Source organism: Mangifera indica, unplaced genomic scaffold, assembly GCF_011075055.1.
Source record: "Mangifera indica cultivar Alphonso unplaced genomic scaffold, CATAS_Mindica_2.1 Un_0033, whole genome shotgun sequence".
Taxonomy (NCBI): Eukaryota; Viridiplantae; Streptophyta; class Magnoliopsida; order Sapindales; family Anacardiaceae; genus Mangifera; species Mangifera indica.
In genome coordinates, this window is record NW_025401125.1 from 57,339 (window position 1) to 70,104 (window position 12,766).

General features: G+C 32.6%; 1 protein-coding gene across 1 annotated transcript; it reads right to left on the minus strand.

Annotated features, from left to right (window-relative positions):
- Positions 1-443: 443 nt before the first annotated feature.
- On the minus strand, positions 444-11,279 carry LOC123206351. The gene is made up of 26 exons (XM_044623530.1): positions 11,195-11,279; positions 10,549-11,098; positions 9,999-10,477; positions 9,760-9,898; positions 9,588-9,659; positions 9,425-9,496; positions 9,253-9,333; positions 8,963-9,129; positions 8,673-8,878; positions 8,472-8,598; positions 8,067-8,129; positions 7,782-7,971; positions 7,140-7,550; positions 4,838-4,938; positions 4,190-4,739; positions 3,643-4,118; positions 3,383-3,521; positions 3,209-3,280; positions 3,046-3,117; positions 2,874-2,954; positions 2,584-2,750; positions 2,294-2,499; positions 2,093-2,219; positions 1,687-1,749; positions 1,402-1,591; positions 444-1,170 (listed from the first exon to the last, which is right to left on the minus strand). Exons 1-26 carry the CDS (start codon positions 11,277-11,279, stop codon positions 756-758), a joined length of 5,301 nt encoding a protein of 1,766 aa, XP_044479465.1. The 3' UTR covers positions 444-755.
- Positions 11,280-12,766: the final 1,487 nt, after the last annotated feature.

The following is a 12,766-nucleotide window of genomic DNA, read 5'->3' on the forward strand; positions in this document are numbered from 1 at the left end:
TGCAGAAAACTTCTCTCATCCATCAAGTGGGATAAGTAACATTGGCTTTAAACTGTTGAAGGGTTCATGTGAATTGAGATAAAACTATACATCTAGTTGCTGTATTATTGCTGTGGACAGCTACTTTTCTCTGAGTTGATCAGCTGACTATATATACAAGCAATAGCAAACTATAAATATTTAATTGGGAGCATTATTTGACTCCAATTTTGATTTATGTCAGCAAGAGAAGTAGCGAATTTGAGTTTTTCTAATGCAAAATTCTTAAGTATGAATCAACAATGGATTCTCAATTACCCTAAAACCCATTTAGTCCTGTTGAATCCTTGTTTAAGCTCAAGTTTAGGGGTCTCTCCTCTTACTTACATTAGTTCGTATTGCTACCAAAGTGCTTTTCCCTTATATTAATGTTAAAATATTCAAATAAAAAAAAAAATTAAGAGTTAAACAAAAGAGTATTATGTCCTTTGACAGGACCTAGTTATATTGTTGAATTGATCATCACTTAAACAAACATACTTATTTGTTTCATATGAAGAAAATTTCAGTTTATATTCATATATGTAGCACTGCTTATGTATGAATATGTCTGTCAAACACCAAATAATGCTGTTTCCTTCTTTTTTCTGCTTCAACAATTGCAGCAGCTCTGTTCTTTAACTTTCCTAGAGTACACAGGAAGGTTATTCCAAGACCTGGGAGATGAAGAAACACAGACCTGCTTCTTGGTTAAGTGGGATACTTTTTGTAAAGTATTACCTTACTATAGGAGACATTTCAGTGTCGAGATTCAAATTCATCGACAACATAGAATCTTTTGATTCAGCATCCTTGCCCATCTTCTTACGGGCTACCTCCATTTCCAAAGCCTCATGCAGTTCCATTACTACCTGATTCATGGTTGGTCTTTTAGCAGAAGTTGGAGAAACACAAGTCATTGCTATTTCCACAGCCTTCCAAACAGAGTTGGTTTCAAAATCCCCATTTAATCTTGGATCAACAATATTCGCAATATCTCCCTTGGCAAGCATGAAACTTACCCATTGACTTACATGAGTCCTCTCAGGGTCAAGAGTATCAATGACAGGTTTGCCTGTGATTATTTCCAAGAGAACCACCCCAAAACTATACACATCACTTTTTTCTGTTAACCTGTTTGATATATAGTACCTGTAGGGACAAAATAAATAATCTCAGTTTTTTTTAACCTAAAATATATCTTAACAGATTAAAGAGCTCACAACTATATAATTAGTCATATCTTAGTATTCCCAAGCAATGTGGAATATACATACATGTCTAACATGTCTTTCGTGTTTTGTCAATGTGTGATAGCATAGAGGTGTCACATTTCCTCTATACAATAGTTGTGAATAGTATAACAATCACATTTGTACTTACTCAGGGTCAAGGTATCCAGGGGTGCCAGCAACAACTGTTGACACATGAGTTCCACTTTCAACTGAAAAAATTCTGGAAAGACCAAAATCAGATAATTTGGCCTGGAATCTTTCATTCAATAAAATGTTTGTGGTCTTCACATCTCTGTGGACTATGGGTGGCTTACAACCACTGTGGAGGTACTCCAATCCTGCAATTTCAAAGCAATGTACACCAGTTCACTCAGATAGAAACAAAACTGCAAAATGTTGGAAAGAGAGTATTGCGAATCGAAGTATTTGTAACCTTGTGCGGCCTCTGTTGCTATTCGAAGTCTCCCTTCCCAGCTTAAGGTGTCTGCATCATTTTCTGTATTCATAAAAAAATTGTAAAGACTACATTTTTTTATTAATCAATGATATTATATCCACTGTCAAGATATTATCTACAGTATTATAATTTTGCTTTTGAATTTTACAATCTAAAAAACATCTTAATAGTTTAAAAAACTCACAAGTTATTTAACCAATTTTATTTTATTATATCCAAACGATGTTAGATGCACGTACAAATCTAACATCCCTTATATTTTGATGATGTGTGATTTGTTTTGGAGTGTTACACAACTGATAGCACAACTAAAAAGTTTCTGAACTCAGTATAAGCACCTAAAACTTCATAAAAAAAATCTTTATTGATGAGCTAAACAAACCTAAAAGATGTGACTGTAAGTTTCCATTAGCCATGAACTCATAGATCAATCCCATGTTTGTGGGCTCATCGCAATATCCAACAAGTGTTGTCAGGTTCTTATGGTGAACTCTCATAAGAAGCTCAATCTGTAAAACAATAGACATAGTTAGTCAGTCATATATGAGGAAGTTGAAAGTTTTTATTAAAGTAGTTGATGCACCTCGGCTTTAAATTCCTTAAATCCTTGAACTGATGATGAAGAGAGCATCTTCACAGCTACTTGAGTGTCATCCAAGTATCCATGGTAAACTGCTCCAAAACCTCCTTTGCCAATAGACCTTTCAAAGTTATTGGTAAATCTCACCAAATCAGAGTAATTATACCTTAGAGTTTTTGACTCGAATGATTCATTATTCTGCTTCGCAACTGGATAAGAGTATCAACTTCAATAATCATGAGTTAAATGGATGTTCAAAAACTTTTAATAATTTCTTGGGCGATGATTTTTACCTTGTTTTCTTGTTTTAAAGTTCCATAAAATAATCATTGCAGTTAGGATGACACAAATTAAAACTGTTACTGCTACTATTGGAACAACTGCTACTGGAACAGTAAGTTTGTTTTTATCTCTGCCTTTGCAGGAAGCTTCAAGACAAAGATCTGGATTTCCTTCCACACTAGAATAAATGGGAATCATTAATATAATACTTGAATGATAACAATATGTAGTGCTGATTGCTACAAGTAGTCAAGAGATCTATAATTTAGCAGCAGCATGCTCCTTTGAACTGAAAGCAAACCTTAGTGATAGCAAACCACTCTGTTTTCTGTCCATGAGGGCGGCTGGAATTGAACCCTTGAGTTTATTTCCACTTAAGTTTCTGCAAGTGAGTAGTAAACAAAATCCATAATTGTTTTTGTTCAATCAATAAACTTTGTTTATCCATCATAATCCTGTTTAAGAAAACTTACAGCACTGTGAGGAATGCTAGCTGTGATAGAAATTCAGGCACTGGTCCAGTCAAGTTGTTATTCGACAAGTCCCTGAAAGGTGATTGAGAATATCAAACTGATTTGCTTTCCATGATTAACAGTTTAAGAGCTCTTACAAGTGTATTCGGATTAAGATACTTACAGAGATTCTATCGATGTAAGACCGGATATGTGAGGAGATATCTCCCCAAATATTCTAGTAGATGATAAGTTTCTGGTTGCATGAAGAATCATTTTGTTGTAAAAGAAAATGGATTATCTGGATCAAACTTAAGAAAATTGAAACTACGATGATGGTTTTAAGGTGAAGACTCACAGGGATATAATCCTGGGGGGATTATAATCATCATTGCTGCAATTAATACCTTGCCACATATACTTTTTAGGGCTACATGGATCTCCTTGCCAAATGCTTTTCAATTCATACATTGACTTTATATTCATAACAGCATCAACTAATAGTTGGAAATATGCACATATATAGAAGAGTTAAATCAAGGTGGACTAAAGAAGAGTTAAATAATCAACAACTTACAGGGAAAAAAAAAAAAAGACTAATTGTTTGGAAGAACATACCATCCTGTTGGTTTGTTAGGAATTGGGAGAATTCCTTTACTGTATATACCTCAAAAGCGTTAAGGATGGGTGGTAAGGATGAATTTTCAGTTTTGATGATTGAGAAATCAATCGTTTCTGCTACTATGGCTTTTGTACTGTAAGTGGTTCTTGCGCTTAAGTTGTACACAAAAGCGTAAGGGTTGTTCCAGAGCTTTCCATTTAAGTAGATGGCCTGTTCTCTAGTCTGGTAGAGTCGATTCTCTTGAACTTCAGCAACATAAAAATAAACATAAAATCCAGATATATTATCTGAGCGCTCCCAACTTAACTGCAAGGAATTGCTTATATTTGCTGGTACCACTGCAGTCCTCATGACAGCAGATGGTGGCCTGTATATGTTATCACTGGAATCAACAGGCTGAGAGCTACTGATCACTACCCAGTCGTTCCTGTTGTAGGGTGCCCATATGCGGTCAAAAGGGTCATCTCTGTATCTGCATCATACAGTTTTAGTAAGTACTCAAAATTTTTACTTACCAAATCTTGATAATATAAAATGAATCACCTGGATGTCCCATTGTGTGTTGAACCAACATCCCACCGCCAAGAGAGTAGCAGTGATCCTGATTCAGTTTGGTAACTGGAATTAGTCAGAGGCCTTAATTCTAATGCTGAAATGAACGGTGTTCCGGAGCCTGTGTTCACAAGGCAAACATATACATAATTTTTCTTGGGGATATGAATGATCTCCTTTGTGACAATAGTGGATGCATCTTGCAGTTCCACGGAATCCCACACATCAGCTTCAAGAAGTAGATCAAAGCTTGGTACTTGCCCCTGGCCATCGTAATCGCCATACATGAATCTTGCTCTAATCAAAAACTTCAGATTTCCTTGTAGTGGTTTCACTTTCAGGGTGTAACAATTTTTTACACCTTCTGGGAAGCTTCTAACATTCAAGAATTGTTGTTCCAGCGTGATATTGGTGTATTCTGGTGATATATTTTTGCTTACACCAGTCTCTATGAATGTTGCATCAGAAGTATAATTTAGGCCTGTTAGCTTATCAGTATAGTCAGAGTTTTCTGATATTCCACAATCTATGCTTATAAAGCCTGGGAAAAAAATACGGTTAGACAGAGAGAAATCCTCAGTATACCAATATAGTTAGTAAATAGAAATAAATTGACACTTAAAATTGTGTTATTGAAACCTGATTGACTCTGACCATGAACCAGCTGCGTTGTAAGAGCAACTATGCACAAGAACTCAAACAAAAAATGTTTAAGCATCTCCATTGCTACTTTTTGGTTCCTTCAACTACTCTGTTGTATAAGAAATGTGTGAAAATAAGCCACTGTTCATATGGAAGAAAACTGAAACGTCAACTTTGATTGGCGTAGGAGACTTGGGCAGTTCTGCCGTAGTGTGAGGGTTAGCCTCATAATTAAAAACTTTTGAAAATGGGCAGACAAGGCCCACCCTGATTTTTTAAAAAATTATTATTTTCTTTTTTAATTTAATTTAATATAAATGCAAATTAAACAGATGCAGTATTATTTTTCTAAAATTGAATTTATAAAACAGTAAGTCATTGTTTTTATTTATTTTCTTATTTTTAATTGAATGCTATAAATGTATGTATATTTTAAACAATAAGTTGTCTCATTAATGATTTTTTTTCTTTCAAATTATCCAAATTATATTTAAAATAAGAATTAAAATTTGCAATACATATTTTATATAAAAAAGCATACGTAATTTTGACAAATTAAAATTTTGGATACATCAAATTACCAAGTTTGTATATAATTCATAATAAAGATATCAATTAGCCTTTTTGGAAAATATTAAATAAAAAATCATGTTAAATTGAAGAAATATATTATTCTAAATTGTTTTATTTTTGTATAATTTATTGATATTCAGATATATAGATCTTCATATATATATATATATAATATTTAAACTAATTTTTTTAATTAGTATATAAAAAAACATATGGATTTTAAAATTAAATTTTAATTTTAACAATTGGATTTTAGACTTCTTCTATCTTGATTTTAATTTTTTTTTATAAATATTTATTTATTTCACATATATTAGAATTGTAATTATCACTAAAGTACAATTTAATGAAAATGTGGTGACCCCGTGAAGGGCAGACGAATGTGACCCACGACCAGCTTTTGACTATCAAGTCAATTTAGAAAAATAAAAAGGGTTGACGGACCTTTAACAACCCTTTGCAGGGTCGAGGTGCAACTAGCGTGATTAATAAATCGATTTTAAGTAGAAGATTATTTTACTTTATTATTTTTACTTATTTTTTTAGAATAAGTTTCACATTTTATTAATTTTTTGTTACATTTTTTTGAAATTGGTTTAATTCACTTAATTGTTTAAACAAAAAAAATACAAATCTGTAACCCATTCAAAAGACAAGTTATTTTGTATTCCTAAACTAGTACTTAAACTAGTTTTTTACCTAATTTATTTTTCAGTTCAGTCAATTCAATTTGATTCAAATTGATTACAAATAATATTCAAACACCGGGTATTTGGAGTTGTTGACAAATCCACCTGCAAAGATCAATCAAAGGAACTTGTGGTGGTGACGGGACTTCCCCAAGTCAAGTGTGGTATTGGTCAAATCAGAAGTAAATAATGAAAACCATACTCACGAAGAATTTACAAACAAACAGTGTTAAGAAATCTCAGGCTAAATATCTCAAATTATTTCTTTTTATTTTGCTTAAGAAGTCCTAATATAAACACTCTCAGCTGGCTGAATGGCTACCTTGCTAAGGGCTTGAATTCTGTATGGAGACTCACAGTCATCATTTCAGCATAATCCTTTGTTCGAGGTCGTAAGAGTTCTAAAGGGTGGTAGTGAAAGGATTACCTAAATTTCTTGTAAAAAACAATAACAAACTCTATATATATATAATTGGTAGCATTATTTGACTCAAGTTTTAGTTTGAGTCAGCAAGAGAAGTGGCGAATTTAAATTTTTCTAATGAAAAAGTCCCAAGTTTGGATCAATAATGGATTCTCAATTATCTTAAAACCCATTCAGGCCTATTGGATTCTTGTTTAAACTCAGGTTTAGGTGTCTCTGCTCTTACTTACCACAGTCTGCATTGTTACCAAAATGATTTTTCCTTATCTTAATGTTAAAATATTCAAATTTCAAAAAAAAAAAAAATCAAAATTAAGAATTATGCAAAAGAGTATTATGTCCTCTAACAGGACCTAATTATGTTGTTGAATTAATCATCACTTAAACAAACATACTTATTTGTTTCATACGAAGAAAATTTCAGTTTATATTCATATATGTAGCCCTGCTTATGTATGAATATGTCTGTCAAACACCAAATAATGCTGTTTTCTTCTTTTTTCTACTTCAACAATTGCAGCAGCTCTGTTCTTTAACTTTCCTAGAGTACACAAACATGAAGAAACACAGACCTGCTTATTGGTTAAGTGGGATACATTTTGTAAAGTATTACCTTAATATAGGAGACATTTCAGTGTCGAGATTCAGATTCATCAACAACATAGAATCTTTTGATTCAGCATCCTTGCCCGTCTTCTTACGGGCTACCTCCATTTCCAAAGCCTCATGCAGTTCCATTACTACCTGATTCATGGTTGGTCTTTTAGCAGAAGTTGGAGAAAGACAAGTCATTGCTATTTCCACAGCTTTCCAAACAGAGTTGGTTTCAAAATCCCCATTTAATCTTGGATCAACAATATTGGCGATATCTCCCCTGGCAAGCATGAAACTTACCCACTGACTTACATGAGTCCTCTCAGGGTTAAGGGTATCAATGATAGGTTTGCCTGTGATTATCTCTAAGAGAACCATCCCAAAACTATACACATCACTTTTTTCTGTTAACCTGTTTGATATATAGTACCTGTAGAGTCAAAATAAATAATCTCAGTTTTTTGTAACCTAAAATGCATCTTAACAGGTTAAAGAGCTCACAACTATTTAATTAGTCGTATCTTAGTATTCCCAAAAAATGTAGAATACACATACATGTCTAACCTGTCTTTCGTGTTTTGTTAATGTGTGATAGCATAGAGGTGTCACATTTCCTCTATACAATAGTTGTGAATAGTATAACAATCACATTTGTACTTACTCAGGGTCAAGGTATCCAGGGGTGCCAGCAACAACTGTTGACACATGAGTTCCACTTTCAACTGAAAAAATTCTGGAAAGACCAAAATCAGATAATTTGGCCTGGAATCTTTCATTCAATAAAATGTTTGTGGTCTTCACATCTCTGTGGACAATGGGTGGCTTACAACCATTGTGGAGGTACTCCAATCCTGCAATTTTAAAGCAATGTACACTAGTTCACTTAGATAGAAACCAAACTGCAGAATGTTGAAAAGAGAATATTGCAAATCGAAGTATTTGTAACCTTGTGCGGCCTCTGTTGCTATTCGAAGTCTCCCTTCCCAGCTCAAGGTGTCTGCATCATTTTCTGTATTCATAAAAAAATTGTAAGGACTATATTTTTTTATTAATCAATGATATTGTCTCCACTGTCAAGATATTATCTACAGTATCATAATTTGCTTTTGAATTTTACAACCCAAAAAACATCTTAATAGCTTAAAAAACTTACAAGTTATTTAACCAGTTTTATCTTATTATATCCAAACGATGTGAGATGCACGTACAAACCTAATATCCCTTATATTTTGATAATATGTGATTCTTTTAGGAGTGTCACACAACTGATAGTGCAACTAAAAAGTTTTTGAACTCGGTATAAACACCTGAAACTTTATAAAAAAAATTTTTATTGATGAGCTAAACAAACCTAAAAGATGTGACTGTAAGTTTCCATTAGCCATGAACTCATAGATCAATCCCATGTTTGTGGGCTCATCGCAATATCCAACAAGTGTTGTCAAGTTCTTATGGTGAACTCTCATAAGAAGCTCAATCTGTAAAACAATAGACATAGTTAGTCAATCATATATGATGAAGTTGAAAGTTTTTATTAAAGTAGTTGATACACCTCGGCTTTAAATTCCTTAAATCCTTGAACTGATGATGGAGAGAGCATCTTCACAGCTAGTTGAGTGTCATCCGAGTATCCATGGTAAACTGCTCCGAATCCTCCTTTTCCAATAGCTCTCTCAAAGTTATTGGTAAATCTCACCAAATCAGAGTAATTATACCTTGGAGTTTTTGACTCGAATGATTCATTATTCTTCTTCGCAACTGGATAAGGGTATCAACTTCAATAAGCATGAGTTAAATGGATGTTCAAAAACTTTTAATAATTTCTTGGGAGATGATTTTTACCCTGTTTTCTTGTTTTGAAGTTCCATAAAATAATCATTGCAGTTAGGATGACACAAATTAAAACTGTTACTGCTACTATTGGAACAACTGCTACTGGAACAGTAAGTTTGTTTTCATCTCTGCCTTTGCAGGAAGCTTCAAGACAAAGATCTGGATTTCCTTCCACACTAGAATAAATGGGAATCATTAATATAATACTTGAATGATAACAATATGTAGTGCTGATTGCTACAAGTAGTCAAGAGATCTATAATTTAGCAGCAGCATGCTCCTTTGAATTGAAAGCAAACCTTAGTGATAGCAAACCAGTCAGTTTTCTGTCCATGAGGGCGGCTGGAATTGAACCTTTGAGTTTATTTCCACTTAAGTTTCTGCAAGTGAGTAGTAAACATAATCCATAATTGTTTTTGTTTAATCAATAAACTTAGTTTATACATCATAATCCTATTTAATAAAACTTACAACACTGTGAGGAATGGTAGCTGTGATAAAAATTCAGGCACTGATCCAGTCAAGTTGTTATTCGACAAGTCCCTAAAATATGATTGAAAATATCAGACTAATTTGCCTTCTATGATTAACAATTTAAAAACTCTTACAGATTTATTCGGACTGAGATGCTTACATAGATTCTATCGAAGTGAGACTGGATATATAAGGAGATATCTCCCCAGATATTCCCTTAGATGATAAGTTCCTAGTTGCATGAAGAATCATTTTGTTATAAAATAAAATGGATTTTGGATTAAACTTAAGAAAATTGAAACTAGGATGATGGTTTAAAGGTGAAGACTCACAGGGATATAATCCTGGGGGCATTATAATCATCATAGCTGCAATTAATACCTTGCCACATATAATTTTTAGGGCCACATGGATCTCCTTGCCAAATGCTTCTCAATTCATACATTGACTTGAAATTCATGACAGCATCAACTAATAGTTGTGAATATGCATTTACATAGAAGAGTTAAATCGAGGTGGGCTAAAGAAGAGTTAAATCATCTACAACTTAACAGGAAAAAAAAGAACATACCATCCTGTTGGTTTGTTAGGAATTGAGAGAATTCCTTTACCGCATATACCTCAAAAGCGTTAAGGATGGGTGGTAAGGATGAATTTTCAGTTTTGTTGATTGAGAAATCAATCGTTTCTGCTTCCACGGCTCTTGTGCTCTGAAAGGTTGTTGCGAATAAGTTGTACACATAAATCACAGAGGGCTTGTTCCAGAGATTCCCGTTTAAGTAGATGGCCTGTTCTCTAGTCTGGCTGAGTCGATTCTCTTGAACTTCAGCAAAGTAGAAATAAACATAAAATCCTGATATGTTATTTAAGCGATCCCAACTGAACTGCAAGGAATTGCTTATATTAGCTGGTACCACTGCAGTCCTCATGACAGCAGATGGTGGCCTGTATATGTTATCACTGGAATCAACAGGCTGAGAGCTACTGATCACTACCCAGTCGTTCCTGTTGTAGGGTGCCCATATGCGGTCAAAAGGGTCATCTCTGTATCTGCATCATACAGTTTTAGTAAGTACTCAAAATTTCTACTTATCAAATCTTGATAATATAAAATGAATCACCTGGATGTCCCATTGTGTGTTGAACCAACATCCCACCGCCAAGAGAGTAGCAGTGATCCTGATTCAGTTTGGTAAGTGGAATTAGTCACAGGCCTTAATTCTAATGCTGAAATGAATGGTGTTCCAAGGCCTGTGTTGACAAGGCAGACATATACAGAATTTTTCTTGATGATATGAATGATCTCCTTTGTGACAATAGTGGATGCATATTTCAATTCCACTGAATCCCACACATCAGCTTCAAGAAGTAGATCAAAGCTCGGAACTTGCCCCTGGCCATCATAATTGCCATACATGAATCTTGCTCTAATAAAAAACTTCAGATTTCCATGCAATGGTTTCACATTCAGGGTGTAACAATTTTTTACACCTTCTGGGAAGCTTCTAACATTCAAGAATTGTTGTTCCAGGGTGATATTGGTGTATTCTGGCGATATATTTTTGCTTACACCAGTCTCTATGAATGTTGCATCAGAAGTATAATTTAGGCCTGTTAGCTTATCGGTATAGGCAGAGTTTTCTGATATTCCACAATCTATGCTTACAAAACCTGGGAAAAGTCATATGGTTAGACAGGGAGAGATCCTTAGTATATCAATATGCTTTAGTAAATAGAAATTAATAGTTAAAAATTGTTTATTGAAACCTGATTGACTCTGACCATGAACCAGCTGCGTTGTAAGAGCAACTATGCAAAAGAACTCAAACAAAAAATGTTTAAACATGTCCATTGCTACTTTTTGGTTCCTTCTACTACTCAGTTGCATAAGAAATGTACGAAAAAAAGCCATAGTTCATATGGAAGAAAACTCAAATGTCAACTTTGATTTGCATGGAAGAAAAAAAGCCGTAGTGTGAGGGTAAGCCTCATAATTAAAAATTTTTTGAAAATGGTAGACAAGGTCCCCCCAGATTTTTTTAAAAAATTATTATTTTCTTTTTTTTTTTTAATTTAATTTAATGTATAGTGCAGATAAAAAAGATGCAATATAATTTTTCTAAAATTGAATTTATAAAATTGTAAGTCATTTTTTATTTTTTTAAGATTTATTTATTTATTTTCTTATTTTTAATTGAACAATATGAATGTTTGTATATTTTAATTATAAAATCTTTTGATTTGAATTTAACTCAAATTTAAATTGAACAAATTCGAACCGAACTAAACCAAACCAAATAGAGTTTGTTTTCGAGATTAAACCAATTTAATTTAGATGTAACTCAAAACTGGTTCATCCAACTGAATACATTTTCTTTTATAAGACAAAAATGATTTTCTTATTATAATTGGATATTGTATATATAACATTATATATTATTTATTTATTTTATTACATTACTTATTTTGCATGATGAAATTTAGTTCTTTCTTGACTAAACTAATAAAAATTTGATAAGATGATCTTAGTCTTTCATTTATGTTATAAAAAGATTGGTGATATTAAATTGAAGTGGGAACAAAATAAAAAATATAAAAAATTTTAATTTAATTTTTAGAATTTTTTATTATTTTATTTAAAAAAATATATCATAATAATATACAATATATAATACGAAAAATTCTATTTTTGATACATAATACAATTCAAATTTTATAGTAAAAGATATTTATTCAACAGATTATTTATAGGTAGAATTTTTTACAAAACTATTTATTATGGCTTCAAGTTTGTACGATTCAAAGGTTGCATGTTTCACCCTTAAACCTCATAGTACGCTGTAGTTGAAATTTCTACAAAAGTGTTAAAAATGAATTCGTCTGTGAAAGAAAGAAAGAAAACGACTGGTGACCCTAATAGCACATTGCATTTGATATTTCTACAGTGTTAAAACTGAATTCGTTTGTGAAAGAGGTTAAAAGCATGACTGGTGAACAGAAGGGCACAGAAGTACAAAGAAAATGTGACCCACAACCAGCTGTTGACTGTCAACTCAATTTATAAAAAACAAAAAGCGTTGACGGAACCCAACAAGAATAATTAATTAAAAAAACTGGTTATTCTGTATTCAATAAAATTATGTGTACTCATTTTTTATATATAATTTATATATATAGATGAGATGTTATCATATAATTAGATATTTTTTTATTATATGATGACACATATTTTAAAATTACCTAATTATATAATGATATATTACTGTATATATAAATTATGTATCAAAAATAGATACACATAATATTACTCTTATGTATTATTAAATTGATATCTAAGCT

Excerpts from the sequence above, each read along its gene's own strand:
- LOC123206351 (XM_044623530.1), bottom strand. The coding sequence starts at position 11,279 with ATGGACATGTTTAAACATTTTTTGTTTGAGTTCTTTTGCATAGTTGCT. Across the intron at positions 8,599-8,672 it reads TTAAGGAATTTAAAGCCGAG|ATTGAGCTTCTTATGAGAGT; the intron begins GTGTATCAACTA and ends ATTGTTTTACAG. Across the intron at positions 3,118-3,208 it reads CTTACATCGATAGAATCTCT|GGACTTGTCGAATAACAACT; the intron begins GTAAGTATCTTA and ends ATCACCTTTCAG.